Source organism: Mastigoproctus giganteus, chromosome 4 (genome assembly GCF_048544385.1).
Source record: "Mastigoproctus giganteus isolate SK-2022 chromosome 4, ASM4854438v1, whole genome shotgun sequence".
In the NCBI taxonomy this organism is placed as follows: domain Eukaryota; kingdom Metazoa; phylum Arthropoda; class Arachnida; order Uropygi; family Thelyphonidae; genus Mastigoproctus; species Mastigoproctus giganteus.
Genome location: NC_143578.1, coordinates 90,521,544 through 90,544,706, shown reverse-complemented (window position 1 = coordinate 90,544,706; position 23,163 = coordinate 90,521,544). Strand labels below are relative to the sequence as shown.

The window sequence follows — 23,163 nt, the reverse complement described above, 5'->3', positions numbered from 1 at the left end:
CTAGAAACAAACATAATTCCAAGCTTCATAAAGTCAACACCAATCAGACCCACAATACTGCAAGTTAAAATTAGTAACAAAAATGGTAGCACAGCACTTTACAGGTTCTTGTGTGTAGTTACTAGGGAAAATCATAAAACTCACACAATATTTTCAAGAACTTATCAGGTCTAGTCCTACCACTATAGGATTAAATATGGTAGACACCGTCTAAAACCTGCAACAACTCAAATGAAATGAAAATCACAATTTAAATTCACCATTAGCCAGAACCAGTCAAAAGTGAAATTTACGTTGTATATTTTATTATTTTGCCTTGTATAAGGCAATGGTCAGGCCACACCTTGAGTACTGTATACAGGTCTGGAGGCCTCACTTTAAGACAGATGTAGAGCTGCTGGAATGAGTACAGAGAAGGTCAACAAGATTAGTGAATGGAACAAAGGGTTGCTCTTATGAAGAAAGGCTTAAGTTTTGCAAATTACAGTGTCTGGAGACTAGGCACCTGCAAGGTGATCTGATTGAGGTGTATAAGGCCTTGAATGGTTTGAGCATGCTCAATGCTAATGAGATTCTTCCTCTTGCTCAGAATAATCACCTTGAGAGGGCATAAATTCAAAGTGAGGAAAGACAGTTGTAGGATAGATGTGCAGAAGTTTACCTTTAGCCAGTGGGTGGTTGATTGTTGGTTCAAGGCAGAACTAGACAAACATTTGGAGCGAGTGCATGGATGAAATTAGGTTTTTTTTTTTTGGCTGATGCTGTATAAGCTTGCTTTCTTGTATCATATGCTTTTACTAATGCTAATGCCCTTGCAGGGTTCTGTTTTTTTGGTGTGCTTTCCTCGAAGTTTCAGCTGGTTAATTTAATTTTCTTTCATATTATTTAGTTATTTAATTCAGCTTGGTTGCAGTTATCAGTTAGCACTTAACAAGCATAGCACAACCCCAGGGGCTCACATCTGGTAAGTATGGGCTTGGCACACCCAGGGTCCTGAGCTGGATATCATCATTCTTCTCTTCTTAGGTGACTCCTTTCTACTTCTGACTCTCTCTCTCTCTCTCAGGATAACTCAATTTTTTTTGGCTGGTACAGCATAAGCCTCAGGCTTCCATATGGAAGCCTGAGGCTTATGCTGTACCATATGGCTATTGCACCATATGGCTGATGATAATAATAACTTGTTGCAGTTAGATGCAAATTTGCAAATGGTGCAAAAATAAAAAGATGTTACTCGTTGGTGTCTTTAGGGCACCTCACAGGCGTGTCTCCAAAATAACAATCCCGTGTTAACTGCTGATTAATCAGTGATTAAAAATTTTAAATTTTTTCCACCATCCTAAATATAGACAAATTTTTACCCGGTATAGTTTTTGAAATAATTTTTATAGTTTTCATAGAGTAATAGAACACAAGAACCTGTCACATTCCCTACCATCCCCCTTGCAGTTATTTTAAAAGCCCTTGCAGTTATTTTAAAAGTCAGTGGAGGGCACTGCTGATACTACCAAGTTATGAATTTCATAATATGGCATTTGTTTGCAGTTCTCTGACTACTTCTATAAATATTTGTAATATTACACAAGTTGTTTTTGAAAGATTTGTTTTCATCATAAGAAAGATGAGAACATGAAATATGATATTCACTCAGGATGTTCTGTTACTTTGTTGACAGTAACATACATTGTTTTCAAATTTTGATATAAACCTGAAAATGGAAGTAACTATTAGTACAAAATATATATATATGTTTTTAATTTTTTTAAAATAATTTATATACATAAGCTGAAATATATGTGTGCATGTTTCAAATTTTGCACACTTAATGGTCTTTAATTAGGAAAATGAAAAAAGCCTGATAGATTTGTGTTTATATATTATGAATGAAAATGTTTTTTTTAATTTTTTCAGAATTAATTTTTTTAATAAAAGGTGCAAGAAACCTTTTTTAAATATTTCATTTTTTAATAAAAAATAAAAAGTTACATAAAGTAAGTATTGCAATCCATTAAGAAAAGATGAAAATTGGTGTTGTCCAAGCAGAATTAAAAAACCTAAACTTGTTTTTAAACCATTTTATTTTAGGTTTTAAAAAAATCTGTTTTACAGAAATTAAAAATAAAATTGCAGTACAGCTCCTTTGCTACATTTGAGAGCCATCCCTACTGCTGGATTAATTTAATATGGTAATCTTTAGTTTATTACACCATATGTAGTTTCATATTTATTGCAGTAACAATCATAAAAAAGTGGACTATTTTAAACTATTTTCAGTGCATCTATTTGTCTTATATTTCCTATGTATTTGAAACATGTCTCACATTTTCCTAAATATGAGACATGTCCTATAATTTTTAAATTTTCAATGCAGTTCAAAATTTAAAAATTATAGGGTAATTAAAAATTGTTAAGTATTATCTTAATATCTAAATGGAGATATACATTGCATTATAATATAATTTTGGCAGGATATCTCAGTATGATGTAGCATTTTCTCAACCTGTGGCTCATGAAAATTTCTGGTGAAGCATAAAGATTGCATTAAAAATATATAATAATGGATAAATACTATATTTTGAATATGAAAATTTGAGAAGCCAAAATAATTAATTCTTCTATGCTCTAACTACACTTCTAAAATAATGCGTCGCACATTTTTTTTTTTTTTAACAGTTAGGTGGTTTGCTTACAAAAAAAGGTTGAAAAACACCAATGTAATAGAAACTGTCAATAACTGCAAGCAGTAGGTGGGTTTCTTTAGGGTATCTCTGGATGGTTTTCAGTGCAGACCATCTAGTCAATGTCATACGTCAAGTGCAAGTTGAGTCTGTTTTGAGAAAAAATGAATTTAAGGTTCAGTAAAATATCCAAATCTTAATTAACAGAAAGACTGCATTTAATCTTTTAGGCTGAATGGTGCATTTAGGCTTTAGAAATGTAATTATTTTCTGTTGTAGAAATAAATCGTATAGAAGTTTTTACAAATTGATTGTCAAAATACGTAATCATAGCCACCAAAAATGAGTAGCTCTATTCATTTTTGGTGCATATGAGAATAGAGCTAAATGAATTATGGCATAATAGGAAATAGTAGAGGAAACATGCACAATTTTTACAGTATTTTGATGTAAGGTTAGTTTATACTGGATCATTTGGTTTCACGTCACATTTATCATTATTGGATTTTCAGGTTTTTTCCCCCCACTGAAGTAAAACAGTTAAAGTGGACATTCTCCTCAAAACTATTGCAAAATTCTGAACCTATCCTTATTGAATAGATGGATGTGTTTATATTAAAAAGACCACCTTTTTCCCTCCCTTTAGATTGCAGTTGATTTAAAAAAATTTTGAAAGGTCAGGTTTAACCAATTCAGTTTATTTTATGTGCAATGTTGGAATACATTCTGTGAAACGTAATGGTTTTGTATTTGGTTAAATAAATGATTTTATTCATTTATTTTATCAGTTTAATACATGAACCCCAGGAGAGCCATAAGGGCTAGAAGGTTGTATTAAATATAAACATAAAGAACACTGAAACACTGTTAGTAAATATTTAATCAATATATAAAATAAAAGGATGGAACAAAAAAAAAACAGCAAAGGTGAAGTGTGTGTGTGTGAGATAAGATGCATAGAGGATTCTAGCTGGAAGTAAGCTGCCAAAGTTATGTTGGTGGGCATCAGTTAAAAAACAAGATGGTTACAGAATTCAGCAATAATTCTAAGTCAGTAATGCTTATCACAGACATTTTTGAAGTTGATCTAAGATGCAACTCTGGATTTTGTTGTATTTACACAAAACAAACTGAATGAATAACAGACTGAAGTTTGTTTCATTTTGAGAAGATCAAGTTATTAGTACAGTCAAAGCTCTTTATAGTGACCCCCTTTTCAATGTCCCAACATGTTATAACGTCCTATGTTTGGTCCCGGCCAATTTCTCATTAACCTAATGGTATTTTACATTCATTATAACGACATGGAAAACAAGGGTTTCTGTATAATAACCATAAATTTCTATCTCTTCGTCTGAAGTTTTACTTTTTTTATTACAATATTCGCATTTAAAAATAACAGAACACTTCAAATATATTGAAGTAATTGATGAGCTTGCAGCCTGACCATGAGAAATCAATTGTTAAGGTTTCCCACACTTTTTTTCCTCACAGTGTGGTATTGAAATGAATATCAGCTAGAAGTTAATTTCATTAGTTAGTGTATGTTTATTGGTATGGCTCCAAGAAAGAGGATAGCTTTGCCAATCGCAGATAAAATTAGGATTTTGCAAGATGTAGATAATGATGTGCATTCTAAGACTGACATTGCCAAACAGTTCAGGATTCCTAAGAATACAGCAAGAGCCCGTATCTACAGGGGGTATGCGTTCCAAGACCTACCGTGGATGGCCGAAACCACAGATATAAGTGAACACCTGCTGATCCCATATATAACGTGATTTTCTTGCACATACATATGTATAATAAAGTTTAATTGATAAATTAAACACACAGTAAGACATTACCAACATTAAATACAGTAATAATGAAGTACAGCAGATTTTATTTACCGGGATTGAATTTAACCAGGACACTTTAAGACTCCAAATTAAAAAAAAAAAAATCAACTAGAAATCATAAAATTCAAGTAATAACTAGAATAGGTATAAACATTTATTTTGCAAGTCATAAATAAGTGACAAAAAGTGGAGTTATGTCGTCATTGGGAGATTAGTGTACCTATTATCTTGCAACCCCCACTGTCTTTACACCTACCGTTCAAAACAAAAAAAAAAAAAAAAAGAGAAGAAATGTTTAGTTTGTTTTAGTGTGTCGCATCGATTGTTGTTCTGTTGCACCGCAAAAGGACAAACTTTGTTTCAATATTTATGTCAGGGATGTCGGTTAAATCTCTAAAGAACCATTATAACGTTGGTGACCAAACCATACGAAACATTGTAAAAAATAAAGGGAAGCTATTCGATTTAAAATCGACATCGTAAAAAATAGAGGGAAGCATCGTATCGGACACACGAGTAGTAAGTGTTAAGTTTTTTCGTTTTTTTTTTCCCGTGGTTAACTGCGAGTAACTGAATCAGCAGATATGGGAGCACAATTGTACTCTGTTCACTATTCTGAAAGATCGAAAAAAGATTGACAGTTTAGAGAAATCTGTTGCACCATGCAGGATTCAAGGACAAACGGTGAAGTATCTGGATCTTGAAAGGTACTTGAATGGCTAATGATGATATGTGCAAATAACATTGTAGATGGTAATCTTTTAAAGGGTAAGGCTGAATCGTTTGTGCATTGAATAGATATTGAAGAATTTAAGTTCAGATGGATGGTTCCAGACATTTAAGACTTGTCATGGCCTGTCTTTCAAAAACGTGTGTGGCAAAAGTGCAGCCGTGGAAATTGGCACTACAAAGGAATGGACGCAAAATTGTTTAAAAATGTTTTGCTGACATACTATCACAATGACATCTTCAATGCTGATGAAACTGTATTCTTTTTTAAATTGCTACCAGAATGTAGTGGTCAAAAAAAGGCCAAACAACAGATTACCATTCTCCTAGCTGCAAACATGTCTGGCACAGAGAAGCTTCCTCTTTCATTCATTAGGAAAGCCCACAAGCCTCGGTGCTTTAAAGTTTGAAGATATATTTGCTATGTAGCAAGCAAACCAAAAGACATGGATGACACACAAATCTACAAAGAATGGATCAGATCGCAGGATGTGAATGAGAAGAATAGAAAACTTTTGCTGTGCAATCACTGTCTAGTACCACCAAATATGATGTCACTCCTTCAGTCACTTGATCAAGGTGTAATCCAGTGTTTTAAGAAAATTTACCAAAGAATGCTATTAAACAAAATTGTGCTATGTCTTTTTGAAAGCAAAATTGAATGTAAAACTGACATCCTGCAGGCAATGTATTTGTGTTTCACTATGGAATGAAGTTGATGAAAAAGTGATTGCCAACTTCTTCAAACAAGCTGGATTTACCACATTGAATGATGCAATGTAAGTTTTGCATGCTTCTTCCTTTATTAATTGTGAAGAACAATCCAATAGGGAAGATATATTTGAGCATGTGCATCATCACCTAAACTTACTGGAAAACTTAAGCTTCAAAGATTACGTAGACGTGGATGTGGACATTGTATGTTTCAGGATATGCACAAATGAAGAGGAACTCATTGCAGACGTCATGGAAACTTCTGAAATTTGTAGTGTGATAAAGATGAGGAACCTACTGTGGTTGAACAAGAAGTTTCAGTGAAAGATACTCATCAATGATTAGAAATTGTACATTGATTTTTTTTCAAGCACAGCCTTACTGCGAAAGTGAAATAACTGCTATCACACATCTTCATAATTCTCTTTTTTAACTTGCTCCATTATTGAAACAGCATGTTTTTTCAGTGTAAAACAATTCTCTTGTTAGGTCTTGATAGGTATGTAGCAAAATTTACAGTTTAATTGTAATCTTACTGCACTCTACAATCAATTTAAAAATTATCTTGTTTAATGCTGTAGTACATATTATAAATAAGATTATACTATATTGTATTAGTGGAATTACATTGAATGCTCAAGCTTTAACAGACACTCCCCGACTTATGTAAGTGCTGCGTTCCGCAGAACGCTATGTAAGTCAAATTTCCCTAAATGCTTATGCAGCACTCGCAACTACGTGTGCTGAATTTGATTGAAGCAAAAAAGAAATATTCGACATGTAAATTATTTATTCAATTTTTTTTATCTCATGCACAGGAAAAATTACAAAGTGTACAAAAATTTCAAAAAAGAGAGAAGAGACAGGCATAACGTCAGCAAGTTTTACCTTTCGAGCATTGTTGTCAGACTCAACATCTCCAGCTGATAAGCACACCACTGTGGAATTTGAGGGCTGTGGAGATTTAGAAGGGGTTTTTTCCAACACATCACAAAATTTCTCTGCAGCTGCAGAATCGGCCCTGGAAACTCCACTGCATGCTTCAATGTTTTGGAAACCAGCGCCGATGCTTGAACCTATTAAACCACCAGTTGCTTGCCACGAACGAGGCTTGGGGTTAGCCATACTTATCCTTAATATCTTCATAAATATTTCTTGCTTTTACTTGAATGGCCATTGGACTCAGGGGCACTTGCTTCTGAATTTGATTTTCCATCCATATTATTAATAGCTTTTCCATCTTCAATATAGCACCTGAATGCTGTTTTTTGATCACTGCTGATCTTAAATGCTTTGATCCTTTAACATGTTCTTTTATACTGTCCCTTAAAATAGTATTCACTGTTGAAGCAGCGATAGATGACAAACTTTGTCCTGCTTCATACTTCTTAATCGTCTTCATTTTTAAATTAATTTTGTTTCGTTTGCTAGCACTTGCACTTTCCATTGGTCCCTTTCCCTTCACCATTACAATAAGTAAATAGGAATCAAGAGAAGATTCTGAAAATTTATTTGTTTTTTATATGATTGAAGATTTCAGTGAAGGGGAACTCATTTCATCATAATACAGTAACGTAAAAACCCACAGAATTCCAGTTATCGGTATTATCGCAAATGCAATAAGATCAAGTTTACTACCTATTTATAATAGATTTCGCTAACAGAAAAGCCCAATAAACCGGAAAGTGAAAATTGTTTTTATTGTGTCATGACCTCCAGAAATGTGTTTTAGAAAAATATCATGAAGGCATTCAAAATTGATTCTTATAATGGAACATATGATAACGACGAAAGTGTAGTGCAATTTCCATTATAAAAATTGCCTTTTAGAAAGATAAACAGCTTAGTTATATAGTGAAAATTTCAACTTCTGAGGTCTTGGAACAAATTAACAAAAAAAAAAAAGTGTTATTGGGTTACGATATTTTCTTGTTACCTGCATTTATTCCTATGGGATGCAAAATACAGTTCCACGATTTTTTAAAGTTTGCACCAGCTGGTAAAGTCCAATTTCCGTAAGTCAAGTATTACATAAGCCGGGGAGTGCCTTTACTTGTATTATTACTGGTTTTATGAATGATCGATATAACACGCTTTTGATATATTGCCTGTTTTTCTCATTCCCCTGGAGGGTCATTATATAGAGCTTTGATTGTATTAGTAAATGATACAAACTTTATACAGCAAAAAATTAAATAGGAAAAAATAAAACCCAACAAAAAAAAAAAATTTCCAAATCTCCTGTACCTCTCTGATAAATGAATTCTTCCTCAAATTTATTGTTTTTGTCATTACTCTATGAAAACAATAAATAATAATGTTCACTGAATTAGTGGGAGAGTCGAAACAAGCAACTAGAACAAATACAGCGTCAGTATCATGCTACTCTTCAAGCAAAAAGGCCAAATACTTGTAAAGCAGATGGCTGGTAACCTGACAGGTTCTTGCATGTAATTTCTATATGAAAAGCATAAAAAAATTGCTCCAAGAAACTACTGTAGTGAAAGGTTGACTATATTTAAAAAAGGTAGAAAAAATTTAAATTTTTTCTGAAGCTCTTTCTTTTTGTGAATTTGAATTTTGAAGAGACCAAACACTGATGTCAGCTGTGAACTTTGTTATCAGAATGTTATTTTTGAGGATCACCTGTCAGGTGTTACCTGCCACTTCTGGCAGGTTAAATTCTATATGCTTCTTAACCAAGAGCATAACTCCTCCCTCCTGTACACATTGTACTCATCATATTGAAATTAAACATCCCTTGTGGTTGAGGTGACATGTGTCTGATATCCCTAAATTGTCTGTGTTTGAGGGCTTAACCAGTACTTCAAATTTGTTCACTATTCCTAATATTAGTGTAATCCACCTGTTTTTGCTCCTGGTAACCCTAACCCAGCCCACATATTTGAATGTTCCAAGAGCCTCGCCCTCCCTCCAGCAGTCCTTGTAATCCCTGAGATCTTGCTTTCTAGACTGCTACATGTCCCAGTAAAAGCCATGCAAGAATCACTTTCGTCTCTGCTTGCCATTGCTGTTAATCTATTAGTCTTTATTTCTCCCCTCAAGCTAGCATTTTTCCAAACTACCTATTACTGCCTCAATAGCTTCAGCAATTCTGGCACCTCCCTTCTATTTAAATGTATACCATCCCTGTAAAAACACTGTCCTGTTAGCAAGCACAGACTAGGCTGAGAAAAATTCTACCCCGTAGGCTTTGCAGTCTCTCCAGGGCTGAATCGATTGACAAGGCTGTCATCATATACTCCCTCCCTATCATGTCTAGGCGCCTCCGTAGCCAGGTGGGAAGAAGCAGCAGTGCATAGTACATGCTTCTTGATTAGACCGGGGTTCGAGCCCGTCACCACCAAATACGGAGGATGCGGAAATGTCAGGAATGACCACTGCATATTCACGGAGCAATATGGCCTTAGTTGCTAATGCTCCTAAAAACCAAATAACAACAACTTATGTCTGGACAGAATTGCAGACACTTTTCGATAAGGGATGAAAACCCACTCACCGATAAGGGGCCAAATAGCCCTGAAACAGCCATCTGGGAGGTAGTACTCGTTGCGAATAAGTAACAATAGTCTTCTTTACCAGGGAAGCATTATTTATTCAAGGTATAATAAGATAAAACTCATTGTGAAGGAACTCACAGTAAACTTGCAATATGAGATGCTATGTAATGATGCCATTGCAAAACTTTAGTTGATTTACTGTGTATAGAATTGATGCTATTGCACTAATTTATATGTGATTGCATTGTTTATTAATATTACCATTCTAATCTCACCATTTTTATTTTCCTAGAAAAGTATTACTCACAAAATATACACTTGATTACTTTTATTTCATTTGTAATAGTTGAGTTATTTACAATTCAATTAGGCTGATAACCTCCAAAGAAATGAAAATGTCACAGTCCAGATGAATCCCCCTCCCCAAATTATCATCAGTACAGCCACTTCTCTTGCTTCTACTCAGATCCCTTCAGCACCAGCCTCACCACCTGATGTTAATGTTGGTGATATTCCAGGACATCATGACTCACTAATTGATGGAGAGGAAAGTTTTGAAACCCAAGTAAGAATAAATTTAAATTAAGGGTTGATATAAACATGTATAAATTCATCTCCTAACTCCTGGGTATATCTTACACTTCAATTTTTTAACAATGATTTTGCTCACCACCTTAACCTGAATGTTAAGTTATATGAGGAGACAGTGTATTGTTATTGACAAGATTTGTGTATGTAGCATCAACCTTAAAAAAATTAGTCTTTAACCCAACAAGATAAGTGTGTAGGACTCTTCACAGTATTCTCACAAAATCTCTATTATTTAAAGGGATGCTACAAACACATGTTCACATACTCTTTTATCCTTAGTCATTTATTTATTTCTACTGTATATACTCTCCTACCATTGTTTGGCACATAATGGCCTTTAACTGCCGTTGCGCCGTAAAACCTACAACAACAACTATTGTATATACGATATACTTGTTTTGCAACAAAACTGAAGCGTACTTCAGTTTTTTTATCACAGACAAAGTTGCATATTAAACAGTTACACTTAGCTGAATAAATGTTGCACAAGTCATAATTTTGAGCCTTCTCATTTTATGTTTTGTTGACCTTCATTATTCTTTTTCCCAAGAAAACAAAGGCAGCAGGTATTTCTGGAATTCTTGCAGGCTAAAAGACAACAGTAATGATACCAATAGAAAAGAAAAGGCATACAGTTAAATGTAAAGATGTTAGAACTACAAGTGTGATACAGCATGTAGCTTCAGGAGGGAGGCAGTGGGACAAAGGATGCAGTAAGTATGATGAGAATGTTAGCAGAAAGATATCTGGCAATAAACAAGAATGTGTGTATATGGTGTACAGATTTAGACAAGGCATTTGGTCAGATAGACCAGGTTGAATTATTGGAGTGAAAAGACAGAAGAATGATTAGTAGATTATAATTGGAAAAAAAAAAGAGTAATATAGTAGGACAAGGTGATACTGAAAATGTAGAGATAGGAAGAGATGTGAGACAGGGCTGTTATCTTTTTATTAAATTCAATACAATACATGAAAGATTGAAATAGAAACTGACAATAAACTCAACTTCCTTAACCTCCTAATACATATAAAGAGACACACAAATATCCAGTAAGCGACATCAACGTTATATATTTAATTAAATGTCAATCCAGTTGTAATGCATGCTACATCGGAAGCACTACCGCAAAATATGGCACCACAAAAACTTCCAATACACGTGCTTATTACCACCATAATAGCTTCAGAACTAATCAAGCCAGCACCGAACTTACACAACACGTGCACTCTCATAACCACAATTCCCTAATTGATTCAGCCATTGCAATTATTGAATTAGGATCTAGTTACAAAATCTTCCAACACGAGGCACTTGTCATAGAATGGTGTCACCATAACACTAAATTTAATGTTCTAAACTCAAAACTTACAACCAACCTTTTACCAGTCTGGAACCTTACGCACATAAAGCTCCCACATATCTCGAAATGCATTATGGGAACGTAGGCATTCTTTAAATACATAATTCCTTTTCTCCTATCATTGCCAACTGAAGAAGTCTTTCACGAAAGTCGCTCGTTGTGACTATTGGCTTCTAGTTCTCATATTAATACTTTATAAATGACAACCAGTGACGAGGTAGTGCACTTCTTCCTTGATCAAATTTTAATTACAGGTTTTTAACAATTCTGTATTTATTTTAACTTATTTCCACTTCAATACCAAGTAACTAAGCAGATCAATTCAGGTGAGTACTGTCAATTAAGCTCCTATTGCTATTATTATTAAGTCGATTGCATAACGGTACATTAAGCTCTATAAATCAGCTAAAAAGTCATACTAATTGCAAATTTTGCTCACAAATTTTATAACACTAAATATGTCAGGTCTTTCATTTAAATAAATTTTTGCAGACTATTGGTGATCCAGAAGATATTGGTGAGGTAGCAGAAATAGATGATGGCATTGGAACTATTGATGGTGATCAGATGACTAATGTTCAACAGACTGTGTCTGCACATCTTATTTTGTCAGGTTAAAAATTCTATTTGCATTATTTTTCTAAGAGTTCTTTTCATTATTATGAGAATAGTTAATTTTTTAAAATTTTCATATACCGTGAGATAATGATAGTCATACCTTAATAATTCTAATTTTGACTACCTTTTTTTTTTTTTTTAATTGTGTTATTCATACTAACCCCTCTGCTCCCCCACAACCCCAGGGGCTTACATCTGGTGAGTGGGCTTGGCACACCCAGGGTCCTGAGCTGCCGGATATCATTCTTCTCTTTTTTGGTGATTCCTCTCTCTCTCTCTCTCTCAGGGTAACTTGGAAATTTTTTTTTTGGCTGGTGCAGCATAAGCCTCAGGCTTCCTTGCACTACTATATGGCCAATAATAATAATAACAATATTATGGAGAAAAACTTCAGAGATAGTCTTCATATAGTGGAGAGATTTAGTGGACACAAATCATTACCATTATTGACTGTCTGGTCAAGTGCAGTTCTTTCTTATCTAAAATATGTTAATTGTGTTTAGTACAAAGTCATACTAATTTCACATATTTTCGATGTTTAATAAGGATGGGGTAGGAGTGAATGCCTTTTGGCCAGATTTAAAGCTTTCATATAAAAGTTATTAGATAGTATGAATTAAAGCTGTAATACTCAATATGTTCTACGTTGATATTAATACCTCAGTATAGTACATAGAACACTTCCGTATGATACTCTCCCGAAATGAAAACGAAAAAAATTTTTAATTATTTATTTTTTACTCTAATGTAAGTTTTTGATTTTTTCGTTTTCATTTTGGGAGAATATCATACGGAAGTGTTCTATGTACTATACTGAGGTAAACTCCTCTTATTATTTTACAAATATAAAAGTTATGAGCAGTCTCAGCTGCAATATTTTAACTGATCACACTGATTGGTTAAGAATACGGCTTAGGTGTTGAATAGCCAGTTTTTTTCCTGTTATGAATAAACGATCAGTGATACGCAATCCTTTATTTTCTTGTTGATGCAAATAAAGTTCATTATAAAATCTTATGTTTTAAATACAGTAAACATAGTTTTTAAAATTAAATTTACCAATACATAAATGTCTGACTTCAAGAATTCTTGATTCTTAGTAACTGAATTACTGAGAAGTAAAATTTTGTATATATTTAATATGACAAGTTATTTTTTGGTTTTTAGGAGCATTAGCAACTAAGGCCATATTGCTCCGGGATATGCGGTGGTCATTCCCTAACCTTTCCGCATCCTCCGTATTTGGTGGTGACGGGCTCGAACCCCGGTCTAATCAAGAAGCGTGTGCTACACACTGCTGCTGCTTCCCACCTGGCTACGGAGGCGCCTTAATATGACAAAAAAAAATTGTACAACAATTTTTTTTAGGATGTTTAATAAGTATTTCTAATATAATACAATCTTTGAATGGCAAAATCTTAACAATATTAGCCTATTTAATGCATTACAAGGTATTGGAAAAAATACTTTTTATAGAAAAGATGGTGAACTGGTACTTGATAACTTGGTGAGGGAGAACTGTTTTTTATTATTAGCCATATGGTGCAAGGAAGCATGAGGCTTATACTGCACCAGCCAAAAAAAAAATTTTTTTTAACCCTGAGAGAGAACAAGGGTCAAAAGTAAAAGAATGATGATATCCAGCTCAGCTGGGTGGGCCAAGCCCACCAGACGTGAGCCCTGTTTTGCCAAGAAGTTGCTTGACATTTAAATTATTTTGAATTGAGAACAAAGATAATTTATGTCCTAAACATCTGTAATGTATTCAAATCTCTAAACTAATTTTTTTTATATCTGATCTGTCATATTATTTAACTATTTTTAACGGAAGAGGTTTAAAAAAATCACTGCAGTGCTCAAAAATGATGTTCCCAATAATAGACTTATTGCCTAAATTCATTGAGGATGCTTGGGGTAGCATCTGGACAAATTGTGATAAAAACACATCTGTTAGTGCATGTGATATTTGTATAGTATTTAAAAAAATGATGAGAAGACTCAGTGTTAACACACATGGTACATCCTGATTGCACGGCGCCTCCGTAGCCAGGTGGGAAGGAGCAGCAGTGGTTAGCACACGCTTCTTGATTAGACCGGGGTTCGAGCCCGTCACCACCAAATACGGAGGATGCGGAAAGGTCAGGGAATGACCACCGCATATTCCGGAGCAATATGGCCTTAGTTGCTAATGCTCCTAAAAACCAAAAATAACTGACTAACTCCTGATTGCATTAGTTTGTTATGTAAATCATAGAAAAAAGATAGAAAACAATAACCACCTAATTTGTCAGATTTTTAGATATTACGTGTAAGCTAACTCAATGTAAATGGTCTTTGGAATTCATGCATCAAATTCTGTTTATTTTACTTCCCAGAATACATTCTATGCATTAGTTATTAACTAAGTAACACAAAAAACAGTAAAATTTTTGGAAATTGTTAAAAAAAAACTAAGTTTAATGCATTCATGCTCAGTTGTAGTGACATTACATGACCAATCCAGCTGGCAATGTAACATCTATTCAACAAAAGGTGAGTGTCATATAGTATGCTGAAAGTAATTCATTGTTATATTGCCATTTTCAACATACATACAGAGAAGTGTACAGGCCATCTTGGGTAGGGTGTCCTTAGAAATCTATTGCTCACTGTAGTTTGGAATTAGGAATATCATACACATGTGAATTTACAAGCTGACAAAATTCTGCTTAGACATGAAATGACTGTTAACTTTAAACTGGGACAGAAACAGCCAAATGAAAGTCAATAATAATGCATCAAAAGTGAATGTTTTGTGTGGTTTAGTTGCATGATGACCTTTCTTTTCCCACAAATTGATGACACAGAAAATATGCACAAATTTGTTGTCTAAGAGGGGCTTATCCACATTTTGGTCATCAGATTTACAGTGTTCTGAATTCTAGGTTTCCTTGAATTCTATCAAGACTTCTCAAACCCTCCACAAGGTGTGCAAATGAATTTGATTACTGTTTGGATTTTCAGGGCTACATTAAGAACATTTAAGGTTCAGAAAATATTACTGTTTTTCATGTTGCATTCAAAATCCCCAAGCTTTATTTAATGAGCCTATTATACCAAAAGTCCTTATAAAGCCAGATCAAGTAAAAGAAGACAAGAAATGCATGCAACATCCACAAGAGAGAATGTTAAAATGGTTTATCCCTAAAGAAAAAGCATTTTATCACTTTCAAAAAGACAAATTCAGTGTTTAGAAAAATAGGATGCCAGCTTTGGCAAGAGACCATATGCACAAGAAGCAAGTTATCCAGCCTTGGACTGATTAATAACTGTTTTACAATTGCTGCAAGCTTTAGTGTACACAAAACTGGAGATTTTGATACAAGGCAATTGCCATAAGGTACATTCTGTTTTTGAACAGTCTTAGTAGCTTTATTTTGAAAATGAAGGTTTAAAAAAGGGATGAGATTTTTGGGCACAATGCAGAACAAAGGATTTCATCCTTACAAGAATAGTTTCACTGACATAATCAGTGAAATTCAGCAAATATTGCAGCAGAAGATTTAAAATAGTAATCAAAACAAGGAAAAGAACAGAAATCATGCAGGTCTTTCCACTTCACATTCCTGTAATGTCAGACATCTGTGGGAGAGGAAGCTCCATTGGAAAAGAGATAATCACCAAGTTATGATATGAAGTACCTAACACTGACCATGTATTTGGAAAGGCATTGGTGTGTGGTTAGAATTGTCAGGGATTCTGGTAGGTAAATGATTGAGCTGTGTTGAGATCAAAGGCCTCCTCATTTAAATCAGTTGAATTACATGCAACTAGAAACTGAAGCTAAATGGAATCGAAAACATTAAAAGCACAAAGGAAAATTACCTCATTGTTAGGAATGATAGAAGCAAGAGATGGTTTTGACAAAATCGAGTAGAGAGACTTTAAGCCACAGGAGACCAAAAAGAGGACATTCCAAATTAAGAAGTCTCTGGTAAGGCATATCAGAGATATATACATAACTACCACCTTTGAAGAAAAAGTAACCAGAATGTGAATAATTAGGACACCTGAGCTGGGTTAAGGCATTCAGGATTCTGTAGATGGAAATGGACATCATTAAGATTTGTGTTGCAAAATTAATGAGTAACACGGGAGGTTTAGGTCATTTTGCAGATAACTGTTCTACAGTAGAACCCTTAATCCAGACTGGATTTTCAGTCAGGGGAAAAATTCTGAAAAAATATATATATTTCTATTCACTGACATTGGGGAGGGGATTTGTGTTGCACTCACAAATTGGAACGGAATAACAAGTTACAAAACTTAAAAAATAGGAATGAAGAGAGCATTCTGAAAATTTATTTGTTTTTGATATGATTGATTATTTTGTGGAAAGGGAAACATAATAATGTAAAAACCCCCAGAATTCCAGCTGTTGGTATTATTGCAAATTCAATAAGATCATATTTACTATCCATTTATAATAGATTGCACTAACAGAAGAGTCTAATAAACAGGACTGCTAATTGTTATTGTTTTATGGTTGTGACCTCCAGAAATCCAACCGGGCCATGTGGTATGGTCAGAGACAATTATAGGGTAATCTTGAGTGCTGGCCTATTCAGTTGACAGCTAGTATGGTCCACGCATACACGGGTTGATTTTGAAAGTGAGTTTCAAAATTAAAGCAAAGCAAAAAATAATGACTATTTCAAGTAAACTTCTCGAAAATAGTTATGTTTGGTGTTGTAATATAATGTTTTACATTAAAACTTTATACAGTATTTTGTTTACTTACCATGTTCTTTTAATTTTTATTTTAAAATATTGTTTTATTAATTTAATATAAAAACTGGTACATTAAAGACAGCTTCCAGTTAATCCGGACTGAGTGTGGTCCCATCAAGTCCGGATTAAAGGGGGTTCTACTGTATTAGTTTGACTATCCATGATGCATTCCATAGATAATATAAGAGGGGGGGATGTATGAATTTATAAAATTTTTGGATATGGTGCTCACATGATAAGAATATACCTAACTCCTTGAAATAATTTGACCTCAACAATGCCCACCCCCATGTGCAGTACTCGGACCTCACCCACTAGCTGGCAGAGTAGTGGCAGCAAGGTTATAACTCCAGATACTTCCTAGAGAATTATCAAAATGATAATAAACTCCATTTTAGAGCTAGACCCACACAATATGAGGAATTTTGGCTCCTCAATAATATCAAAAGACTTATACTGCATGATGGAAGAGATAGTGAAACCATGTTTAGTCTTCAGAGCTGAAGTCATCAGTAATGGGTTAATGTGGATGCCATACCTCAATGGTCACCTCCATTGTCCTAGATGCAGTGTTTCACCCCTTGCACATGGCAGGGCAGTATACCCAGTCCCACCATGAAGATGCAAGCAGAGGATTGGTTGAGTTGTTGCATGACTGCTGACTTCACCAAAATTCAACCAAATGTGACCTGAATATCAGTGGCATTAGTGTTTAATTTCCAGGCAGCAAGCCTCAACCTCATGAAGATTCTGCTGATTTCATCTACATATATAAGTATCGACACACCATCTCCTTCATATTGTTACTGAAGATTTGATGCTCCTGGTCTTATCTTCCCTCTCCAGAATCAGTATCCTGTGAATATGTAAAGGATGCTGTGTTTGTACCACCACTGCCAACAAGCAATCTTGAACTGAAATGCAGCTGAATGAGGCAGTGGCATCAATTACCACAGATATATTGGGAAAGGTGGGACTTTCAAATCAACATCTTTATAATCCATGGATCTCATATCAAGGGACTTTTAGATGTGTGCTGTTTGTTTTTGTGATTTTTTCCATGTTTCCTGCATGAGAAATGTACCAAGGATGCTAAGGTGATAATAGAGATATATTCAACAATAGCAATTTACAGCAAACAATGGTGAATGCAGATTAAAATGAAAAATTAGTGAAATTTAAAACTAGAGGCAACTGATACATCTGCCAGGACAGATGAGGCAATTTTAAGTATTGCATGCAGGGTTCTGGAATCATCATTGTAGGAAGGATGTGGATATTTTAGAATGGGTGCAGAGAAGAGTAACAAGGTTAGTCAAGGACACAAAAGGGTATGTTTACCAAATTGAAATATCTGGAAACTGAGCACCTGCAAGGATACCCAACCACAGTGCTTAAAGTTTTAAATCCATTGGAATAAACTTCTATCTGGTATTGTGGAAATGGGCAGACTAAATAAATTTATTATAAGGAATAGGCAAACAGTTTTTTTTTTCCCTTGCCATTGGCTGATACTTGTTTCCTTGCATCATTTTTCCAATACTAATACCTGAAAATAAGATGAAAAATATAGTTTAAACCAGAGTGAATAGTTTTGAAAATGGAAGCAGAAAGGCAAATCATCATCACCCATTTTCAATCCACTGCAAGATGAAGGCCTCTCCCACAACTTTCCAGTTTGTTCTGTTTTATGCAATGGCTATCCATTTACTGCCCATGAACTCTTGAATTTCATCAGTCTATCTCCATTGTTGTCTTCCAAGTTTTCTTTTAGCTCCTCTTGGGTACCATTCTGTCATTTTCTTAGTCCATCTGTCATCATGTCTTCAAGCTGTCTTTAGTTTTGATAAAAATGTCCTTTACTTGAGTTTGCTATCTAATCCATGTTTTTCTCTTCTTATCCAACGGTCTGATTCCTAATATAATTCATTCCATTCCTCACTGTGTAGTTTTCAGCTTCTCTTCCGTTCTTTTGTTGAGTGACCAAGTTTCACTTCCATAAGTCATGGTGGGGAGCAGGGCCATGTAAAGGTAGTTGGGGGTACCTGGATACAAATGGGGTTGAGGGGCCTCATTTATTTATGTTGAGACTTTGATGGCTACCTCAATTGGGCCCCCAAGTGTGGCACATCCAATGCAACCCCCGTTTTCAAGGCCCTGGTGGGGAGTATAAATTGGGATATTGCTCCTCAGTATGTGACTATATTTCCTGAATGATGTCAACCAGAGATTTATTCTTCCAGCTGTCTTGTCCAAGATAAGTATATGAATTCACCTTTTCACTTTCAATGATTCCTGTGGCATACTTGTTCATCGTTACTTTTGTTTTAACCATATTCATCTTTAGTCCCAAATCCTTGCTAGCGCTGCATAACTGATTTTCCTCTAATTGTTCAGGATCATGGCTTACAATCACAATGTCATCTGCAAATCGTAAATGGTTTAAGTACTCTTCATTCGCATTGACTCTTTCTGCAACCAGTCCAATCTTCTGACAGTTTAAGGGCAGCAGTAAAGAACTTTGGAGATATTGTCTTCCCTTGTCAAACTCCTTTCTCAATTTTAAATTTGCTACTGTCTTTGTCTAGTCTAATAAAGGAGGTAATGTCCACATATATTTTCTTCAAAATCATCATATATGGGATGTTTATTCCTTGTCTTTCCAGTGCTCGAAACAGTGCGTAATGCCTTTTTGCTCAGCATTATGCTTGGCATAATGACATTTTATATCCATCCAGTTTTTTAAGCACATGTCCTTAAGCCAGCTTGCTCCTTCAGTTGATTCTAATCTGTTAGTAATAACCCTTGTGAACAACTTGTAGATGTGGGACAACAAGCTAATTGGTCTGTAATTTCCCAGATTAGAGAGTAAACAGTACGTGAGGAAGGACTAGTAGTACAATGAATATATTATACTTGAACACTGAAAGCATCTCAGGGCTGAAGCCTCATGCATAAAAGTTTACTGACGTACAAGTTGGTGCAATTGCGTCATTTAAGTATATCTCATATTGTGAATACCTTCACGAGTTGCCATGATATTGCACTACTTTGAATAAGTAATGCTTCACCAATGGAGAAGACTATTGTTACTTATTCTTTTATGCAACATGAGGCTTTAGCCCTAAAATGCTTTCAGTCTGATAACTAATTATACACCATTAGACATCTCTCATATTGTGGAGTTATACTTCATAACTGGGTTGTCATCATTGCAACATGAGGGTACCTGCCCACCCACCCACCTACCAGTAAGCTTCGCACCAGTGCCATCTGGGTGATGGTATCCCCCGAGAATAAGTAAACATAAAAAAAATCACCATTAGTGAAGTATTGCTTATTCGAGGTAGTGCAATATCATGGCAACTCGTTGTGAAGGTATTCACAATATGAGATATACTTAAATGATTCCAATTTTAACTACTTTAGTAGATTGCTGCATACTAACATGATGCACTTGCACTAACCTGTACGTCATTATCCCTGAGGATAATTCTTATTCCAATACAAATAATGATGAATAGGAATTATGTCTCGGATAGAAAATACAATAGATCAGTGTTTCCCAAACTCGGGTCCACGGATCCCTGGGGGTCTATAGACCAGTTTCCTCTGGAACCAGTCGAAGTATTCATTCTGTGTATTGCAAATTGAAGTTATTATTACATATTTATGTAAAAATAAGAATAAAGTTGAGGTGTTTTAAACATAACTTTGAATTTTCTTTTCAGGAAACGCAGTGTTCACACACACACACACACACACACACACAGAGAGAGAGAGAGAGAGAGAGAGAGAGAGAGAGAGAACATATGCATATACTGTGTGTGTATTGGAGTTGTCTGAAGACTTTACTTAATAATTTAGTGTTAATGGAGTTCTGTGCTACGTTAATGCTATTGTATAGGGATAATTAGCCATTATACATGCATAGTTTTTATAAACTTATATTTCTTATTATTAAATTTGATTCTACATGGAAGCATCAGGTTTGTGGTGAACCCAACCAACTCACTAGTTATATATATAAACTATATAAAGTTATATATAACTAGTGAGTTGGTTGAGGTCACCACAAACCTGATGCTTCCATGTAGAATCAAATTTAATAATAAGAAATAGTAAAAAATTTAGAGCTACAGGGTTCTATAACTTCCACGATTTTTTAATATATTAAAAAGCAAGAGATTACCTCAATCTTTTTCGTGGAATGCTTCCAGTTAATTGTCTTCCATATGTGACGAATAAAATAAGATGAAAAAAATGAATTAATGAATTCCCTCACTCATAGATATATGACCAAATCCAATTGATGTAAGCAAATAATTTCAATACACTAGCACCTCATCTATCAGCATGTCCTCACAAAATACTATATTTAACTTTGTGTAAACAACACTTGTCACTTCCAATAATTTTGATTACATTCCATATGAAATGCCAAATTTCATTACTTAAAGAATATTTATAAGAAAAAATAAAAATAAAAAAAACTTGCTTTTCAGCACACAAAAGCATGTTATTTTTACTGTTAACTGTATTATAGTTTCATTTGCTTAGCTAGCCTGTGATTTACTTTCTGAAAAACCAGTTTTGAAAAGTTGGCAAGGCTGTCTGAAATTGTCTACTTTAGTGTTACCTGGATTTCAGAAAGTTATGTTCATTGACTATTACTTCATAAACCATAATATAAAAATAATTAATTTGGTTGTTAAATTAACAGAAGCATACAATAAGTCTGGATGGTAATATTGTGGGCTGATACAATTATCTATTTGTACGTACCAATTTTTGAAAATTCTCATTTCTCTGTTACTCATACATTTTTCATGAAATTATATACCACACAGAATTAATTTAATGTAGTAATTCCAAATGAATAGTTTTTTTATAATTTTAAAAACCTAAGATAAAACTGTACGTTACACAAATTGACAAAAGTTTCATTTGTGTACACAACAAAAACTTTTGTCAATTCTTGTAGAGTACAGTCTTATCTTAGATTTTTAAATTATTGCATACATGGATTAGAGCAAACTAAGTTTGTTGCAAAATGCATCAGTCTCACCTTATGAAGCAAGTCACTACAAGTTGTCTCTATTCTGGACTATTACTACTAGCAGTAGTCCAGAATAAGGAAATAGATCATTATTTATTTGTGATGTTTGCTATTTCAGAAATTATATATAAGTGGTTAACTATGTATCAGATCTGACACTCCAGAGCCAAAATATTTCCACAATATGAGCACGGCCAAAGGGCATCAATATTTTCAAGCATTACTTCTCCTTAGAAGCAGTGCTGTATATGCTGGTATCTTGATTCACAATATGAGACTAATGCAATTTAAAGCAAACTTAGCTTGCTTTTGCTACCATGTACCAACATGCTTGTGTGCTTCAAGTTTATTTATACCTAAGATAATTCCTATTATAAATTTTATTAATTTCATTCTAGATCCCATGCTTGCTGCTAGCAGCAGTCCAGAATTAGTTTCAGATGCCGAATCTGAGAAAGCTCATGGAGATACCTGCTTAGATCCAGTTACTACATCTGATGAATGAAATGCTACAGTGGGGGGAAAAAACTTTTAGACACTAGTATAATGTAAACATTAATTCTATAGCCATCCACAACAAATGAGAACTGTATTTTTTTTCTATTGAAATGTCAAAAAAAGAAAAAAAAAAGGAAGAAAAGGGTTTTCTCAAACCGTAATTTAGAAATAAATTGTTATTCTAACTCACTTTTGCAAACTCTCATCTTTGTTCTTCTGGCCCTCATCTATTCCTTTCTTTAACTGATGGAGAGCTTGGAGGTGATAATTCAAGAAATTATCATTCATAAAAGTCTTGCAGCAAGCTCCAATTGCTCTATATTTAAATAGCTTAACTTCATATTACTGTGCTTACTAAAATACACACATTGGTAGTAATAAATTGAATGTTAGAAGTTATTTTTGGGTTAAAATAGAGATAGACTCCTAAAAAATTGTAACAGGTTGAGCTGATGTTTATTTTTAAAGTAGCTCAATGTATATGCTCCCAAAAGCTGCCAGTCTCAACATTTAAAACATTAGCATTAGTAGAGACATATGATGCAAGAAAGCAAGCTTATACAGCATCAGCCAAAAAAAAAAAAAAACCTTCCAATTTCACTGATCCATTTGGTCCAAATGTTTGTCTAGTTCTACCTTGAATTTATTTAAGCTGTCAACTTCTACAATGACAAATGGAAGTTTGTTCCAGCAATCAACCACCCACTGGCTAAAGGCAAATTTCTACAAATCTATTCTACAACTGTCTTTCCTCAATTGAATTTGTCTCTCCAGGCAATT

At 34.4% G+C, this 23,163-nt stretch overlaps 1 protein-coding gene across 1 annotated transcript in view; it reads left to right on the top strand.

The window, feature by feature from the left end:
* LOC150086899 (cyclin-D-binding Myb-like transcription factor 1) overlaps positions 1 to 22,468 on the top strand; it is a 189,403-nt gene extending 166,935 nt beyond the window's left edge. Inside the window, exons 14-16 of the mRNA XM_090371671.1 lie at positions 9,854 to 10,048; positions 11,931 to 12,051; positions 22,284 to 22,468. Coding sequence (XP_090227797.1) covers positions 9,854 to 10,048; positions 11,931 to 12,051; positions 22,284 to 22,390 — 423 coding nt within the window. The 3' untranslated portion in view covers positions 22,391 to 22,468. The remainder of the gene's footprint in view (positions 1 to 9,853; positions 10,049 to 11,930; positions 12,052 to 22,283) is intronic.
* The last annotated feature ends 695 nt before the right edge of the window (positions 22,469 to 23,163 follow it).